General features: G+C 37.4%; 1 protein-coding gene across 1 annotated transcript; it reads right to left on the bottom strand.

The window, feature by feature from the left end:
- Positions 1-821: 821 nt before the first annotated feature.
- LOC104590394 (uncharacterized) lies at positions 822-5567 on the bottom strand. Its single transcript, XM_010249058.2, has 3 exons — positions 4985-5567; positions 4608-4691; positions 822-3604 (listed from the first exon to the last, which is right to left on the bottom strand). The coding sequence occupies exons 2-3, from the start codon at positions 4636-4638 to the stop codon at positions 930-932; spliced, it is 2706 nt and encodes a 901-aa protein (XP_010247360.1). The 5' UTR covers positions 4639-4691; positions 4985-5567; the 3' UTR covers positions 822-929.
- Between the last annotated feature and the right edge of the window lie 750 nt (positions 5568-6317).

The following is a 6317-nucleotide window of genomic DNA, read 5'->3' as shown; positions in this document are numbered from 1 at the left end:
CCTAAAGCTCCCACAAGTATCCCCCACTACACAGAATGTCTATAAACACCAAATGTGAAGAGAAATGTCAAAGACATTTATCCAAACCAAGCTTTTAAAACCCACTTTGCATATAGCTCCGACCAGTAGATTCCACCTACTCAACCTTAAGTCCGGAGATTTAACCTTATTGGTACAATCCAAAACTTCCTCTACCTCCTTACTGTCTAGAATAAAGAGGAAAAACCCTACGTTTAACTTTTCTGACTTTGATACTTTAGAGAGATTGGGCCGAATGGGCCTTAGTTTTTGTTATATTTGTTGTAGTAAAATATAAGCCATTCTTATGAAGATATAGCAATGTATCATATAAAAGTAAGTGATAAAATTCATTATGACTGGGAGACTCTGGTTCCATCCAATGCCAGGTTGGTGGTTATAAGTTTACAAGTTTTTGCTTTTTCACATGTTGCATCAACAAAGCATGAGCTTGGAATAGATGCAAATCACCAATACACTCGAAACAAGATACTACAATGCAATAACTAATAGAGTGCATTCATGAGACTATAAAAGGAGGAATATAGACTCTTGGTATATTAAGGGACAAATATACACCAAGGATAGGTAGTTCCTTAATGGCTTTTTATGGTCCTACATTTTTAAGGAATTTAGAAATCTTATTCTTTGTTTCTTTTAATGAGTGTAAATTCCAACAGGATATTTTGAACAGAAAGCTTTTTACAGGAAAGTATTTGTTACCCACATATTTTTTTAATTGTTCATATGATGTTTGGAAAGTCAGGTGCATAAACCCTTGTAATTCAATCTTAATTAGGTAACTAAATGCCTCCTCAAGGAGCAATTGTGCCACTAGGAAGTCCCATGTATGGGGAAAGAACTTATTCCCTCCAAGTTTCAACAAGATGGAAATTTTTCAAATGATATTTCTACAACCTTGTAGCATGCCGAGATTTAGCCGTTTCCTTTAACACAGCAGCTACTATTGCTGCCTCTTCAATACATTCAACCTTGTGCAATGCATCCAAAAGAGCAGTGCATGTCTTTGTATGGATGTTAAAACCTTTTGAGCGAGTCTCTTTGAAAAGACCATATGCATCCATTGCCCTATTAGCATTACTCAACCCTTCTATCAGAGCATTGTAACTAGCAGAGTCAGGTCTACCTCCACTTGCCTGAAACCTCTCAAAGAGCCCACTAGCCTCCATTATGTTTCCCGCCTTAGCAAGTCCAGAAATAATGGTGGTATAGGTGATGACATTAGCCTTTAATCCTTTCTTCTGCATCTCTTGCAAAAAAACAAAGGCTTTATTGAACCTCTGAACCCGACATAAACCATTTATCACAATACTGTAAGTGATGGTGTTAGGATTGCATTTCAAATCTTTCATGGACTGAAAGCAAACAAGGGCTTCATCAATTTCATCTGCCTTAACCAATGCATCAAGTAAACAGTTCCATGTATACACATTAGGTGTCAAACCCTTCTGCATCAACTCTTCCATGATTAGATATGCCTCATCAATTCTACCCACCTTCCCAAATCCATCAATAAGACTGCTATATACAACTACATTTGGTTCTATTCCTTTTGATTTTGCTTCTTCAAAGAGCATGTATGCCTCATCAAGCCTGTCTATCTTCGCAAGCCCATCAATAACTGACCCATACGTAACCACCGTGGGTAGATGACCCTTTGCTTTCATTTCCTCCAGCAACTGGTAAGCTTTGTTCACTTGACCTGATTTGCAGAACCCATCAATGACTGTGTTGTAAGCAAGGGTGTCAAGAACATAGCCTTGTTCTTTCATTGCATAAAACAATTTATAGGTCTCCCGTGCATGGCCAGCTTTCACAATGCCATGGATTAGAATAGAATAGCTCCTCACATCTGGAACAAGACCTCTGGTCCTGATTTCCTCAAACAAAGCTCTACCCTTATGAGTTTCACCAGCCTTGAAAACACAATCCATGTAGGTATTAAGAAGCGTTAGGTCAGGAGAGCATCCTCTGCGGACCATTTCTTTGTAAACTTTGTGTCCATCTTCCTTCCTTCCACATTTGAAAAAGTTTCTAATGAGGGATGTGTAGACAACGGCATTTGCAATCATGCCTGCATCCAACATTCTCTCAAACAACCTGTAAGCATCATCAACCCTACCTTGTCTACCCAAGCCATCTATCAAAGAACAAAATGTAACCACATCTGGTGTGCAGCCTTTCTCATCCATGCTTTCAAAGATACTGCAAGCTTCATCCAGCTTTCGAGCTTTACAAAGCCGGTCAACCATTATATTCATAGTCAATACATTAGGAAACAGACCAGCAGCTTCCATGGAATTCTGAATCTCAAAAGCTGCCTCAAGTTTCCCTGCCCGGCAAAGCATGTCAATGAGAATATTATAGGTCGAGAGATTAGGCATTGCATCTTTCTTCATCTCCTCAAAGATTCTAATAGCCTCATCAAATCTCCCCTTCTTCCCAAGGCAAGTAAGGATGCAATTATATGCAATCACACTTGGGATACACCCCTTCTCCCTTTGTCTTTCAAGTAACTTATATGCTTCATCAAACTTTCCAGCAGAGCCATAGCCCATGATCATGGTGTTATAAGCATAAGCACATGGGACATTCCTGTTCAGTTCCATCTGCTCAAACAGCTCAACTGCTTCATCCAGCCTATTAGCCTTGCAAAGAACCCCTATCATGCTAGTATAGGAAACATCATCAGGCACAAGACCTTGAGCTTTCATCTCATGAAAGAACTTCCAAGCCATATCCACTTTACCAACCTTACCAAAGCAGTCAATACAAACATTGTAAAGAACAATATCTGCACTAAAAGAGTTGCTCTTTATTTCATCTAACAGAGAAAGTGCTGCATCAATCCGGCCCTCCTTGGCAAAAGCACGGACAAGAGTTGTAAACAAATGCACATTCCCTTCATAGCCTATGTCCTGCATTTGATGAAAGAGGGTGAGAGCAAGATCAGGTTCATGAATCTCAGCCAGAGCACCAACTAGAATTGTATAAGCAGAAAATGCAGGACAAATTTTTAACTTCCGCATGGTTTGTATCAGATTGAAAGCTTCCATCACCATCCGGGACTTCACACAGCTTGTGACTAACTCAATACAGATATTATTTGACAGCCCAAATCCAGAAAGACTCATTTCCATCAGAATATGCTCAAAGCTGTCAAAGTTTTTACTACTAGCCATTATTCTTAGCAGTAGATCATATGCTTCAGGACTTTGTACTTGGTTCGTTTTCCTTTCAGCCCATCGAAAATAGTTTATTGCTAAATTGAAATCCTTCAGTCTCCCTAGAACTCCAGTTACCAACTGCGGTTGAGGTTTTTCACACAGCTTCAATAGGGCATTTTCCAAGGCAGGTCCCCAAGGGGTACTTGCCAAGATATGGCAAACATCATCTACTCCAGCTATTGCACCCTCCTCTTTTCTCAAGATTTCTTGGTTATCCACATCCACAGAGAGACCAGTGTTCCCATTTATTTCCAAGGAAGACTTATCACACAGAATTGAGAACTCCTTAAGTATGTTGTACCGGTAATAGCATACATGACCAGAACAATAATTTATTCCTTCAATGCAAGACAAATAGAAATCAGTATTTTAAAATATTACCAAGGAAAAAGGAAATAGTCCAAGTACATCATAAAAGGGAACAAGACCAAGAAAAGAAAAGATCTCCATAGGGATATCAAAATACAACATGCAGCATACAAGGAAAATACATAAAACGCAAATAGGGAAACAGTTCATCCAACAAAATATTCAAACTGGATTGCTGATCTTGGGGTCCAACTGAGCAAGATATTCAAACTGGATTGCAAAGATATAACTTCTCTAATAAGATGGCGAATAGTCCAAGAACACTCAGAGAAACGGTCCGTCCAACAAAATCACCACCTATGCATCTCAGCCCGATCCAGAGCCAAAGGCCAAAATTAGCTTTTAGGCCTTGCAAGAGGGCCAAAATCCCATATTTAACTACCTAAAAAATCTAAATCCAAAGGAATCCATTTGGAATTACTAATTTCAACAAAAGAAAATATATTCAATCTTAACTTATTAAACCCAGTTTTCCAATTTTATGCAATATGCATATTAGCGCTTTTTTTTTTCTGAGCACAGCTTTAACAGCTTAACCTTAGAAGTGCTCTGTGGCTTTAGCTCCTTGGACCAATTCTGGGAATTCCTATTACAACCCAGAAAAAGAGGAAAAAAGGATTTCAGGGTTTAAGTGAGTGTATGAGTAGACTTGAAAGAGCAATCCTAGTAAAAGTAGAAGGGAAAAAAAGAGAAAATAATACAGCAAAAACTAAGATCCTGAAGCAGAAAAGGCTAAAATGGAGAAAAACATGAGCAAGTTGGATCAGACTCAAAATGGTGGAAAATAACAAAAACTATAACTCCCAAGGGGGAGTGTAACCACCATTTGCTTTTCAGTTTTCCAGAATTTGTCAGTCTGATTGACGAGCGATAATAAATGAGTAAAAAGAAAAGGCCGTGCAAAGAAGTTCTAACTTGATAATATAGGAGATCACTGACTAAGTAACAGAGCTTAATCCGATTAATCGTTACCTTGTTTATTCAAGAAACTCTTCACCTTCATCTTTCCATGTCAGACCTCTCAACGTGGCCTTTATTTCTTCCTTTTCCCCTTACCTACAATAAACAATCAGGAAAGCAAACTATAAGTGAGAACACAGATAGAGTACTTTAAGTGTTTAACTCTGAAGAATACTTCCAGATATATCTTTGACAGTAAGTACAGAATGAGGACGTGCACACACATATATACTGACCAACACATAGTTGAGATGAACTGTTCTTGGTAAAAAAATCAACTGGAATGCTCGGATAACATTGAGTTGCCGAGGCTTGCTCTTCCATACCAACAAAAAAGAAAAATGAGGAAGAAGAATTAACAAGAGCATGAGAACTCTTCTCAGAATTACCTTAGGGAGGGGTTTAATTTAGTTCTCTGGCTTCCCTTTTGATAGAACTTGAACATTTATGACCGTCGCTGCTTTTAATACTTGACTCACAGAATCCTTCAATAATTGCAGCCATTTTCTTGATCATCAGAGAGCCTCTTTGGAAGAACCTCGACAATGGGTAACCACCATTTTTCATCATTGTTCATATTGTTTCCTTTCCCAGCATCGTCACCACCCCCGAACCCAGACCAAGAACCCATTCTGGTTTCTGAAGTTATTTTAATAGTCCAGTTTATGATAAACCCATTGCCAAATGAAAGCAAAAGCCACATTCCATAGGGATGCTTCTAGGTCGAAATAGAAAACCAGAAACAATAACTCCTAGCAATAAGCATAGCATCAAGCGGGGGAGAGAGAGAGGGGTCGGCTCTAGTTCGGAACAGGGTGTATCAGTCCCGAACGTTCAGTTCCGGAGAAGTACAAAGACATATATGTACACCGTAAACGTAAAACCTCGGGATAATCGGTCTGATCCGATTAGACTCGATATGTTAATCAGTCCCGAACGTTCAGTCACCGCGTGGATTTCTCTCGTTTTAGGGAAGCTACTACTTAGTAGGTGTTTGGCGTCGGTGTTGGTTCATTTTTTATTATATAATCTTATAATCTTAATAAAAATTATATAAAATAGTAAATTGTCTATATGTTAATTGGGTTCGACTATGATATGGAAAAGTAAATTGTCCATAACATATCTTTTCCGTATTATAGATTTTCTCATGTTAATAAATCAAGTATTTTTAACCAAAAGTATCTTATATATTATTTTTCTAAAATAAAATATAATAAAAATTACAAGAAAATTAAAAAAAAAAAAATTATATGTTATTAACATAATACTCAATTTGGGTTTTAATAAATTGGAAACAGCCGAAACCAATCTCAACCCAATAATTTGTTGGGACAAAATAACAGAACCAAAATCAAAGTAATGGAGGTGATATTTGGCATAGATAATGATTCTCTTTATTGATAACCTCTGGAATAGGAGATTTATAAAAAATCACTAAAAATTGTTGTTTGGTATCATTTATGTCATGTAAGCTGATATTTGACAAATTGGATTAAACCTCTTTGGTATTCATTTTTAAAGACAAGATTATTTTTGTATTAGAATTATTATTCAATGCCATGTTGGATGTCATAAAAAAAAATCAGAATTAGTTAAAAATCAAGAAATCATCCAAAAAGGTGATCCCTGAAAAAGGTTGATTTCAATAATTGATTTTGGCTAATTTCCTTTAAATCACCAAAATTGGCCAACCAAACATAAATTCCTCTGATGCTGACG

This window comes from Nelumbo nucifera, chromosome 6, assembly GCF_055504915.1.
Source record: "Nelumbo nucifera cultivar China Antique chromosome 6, China Antique-T2T, whole genome shotgun sequence".
NCBI lineage: Eukaryota > Viridiplantae > Streptophyta > Magnoliopsida > Proteales > Nelumbonaceae > Nelumbo > Nelumbo nucifera.
Note: the sequence above shows the minus strand (reverse complement) of the source record. Positions and strands in the feature narration are given on the sequence as shown.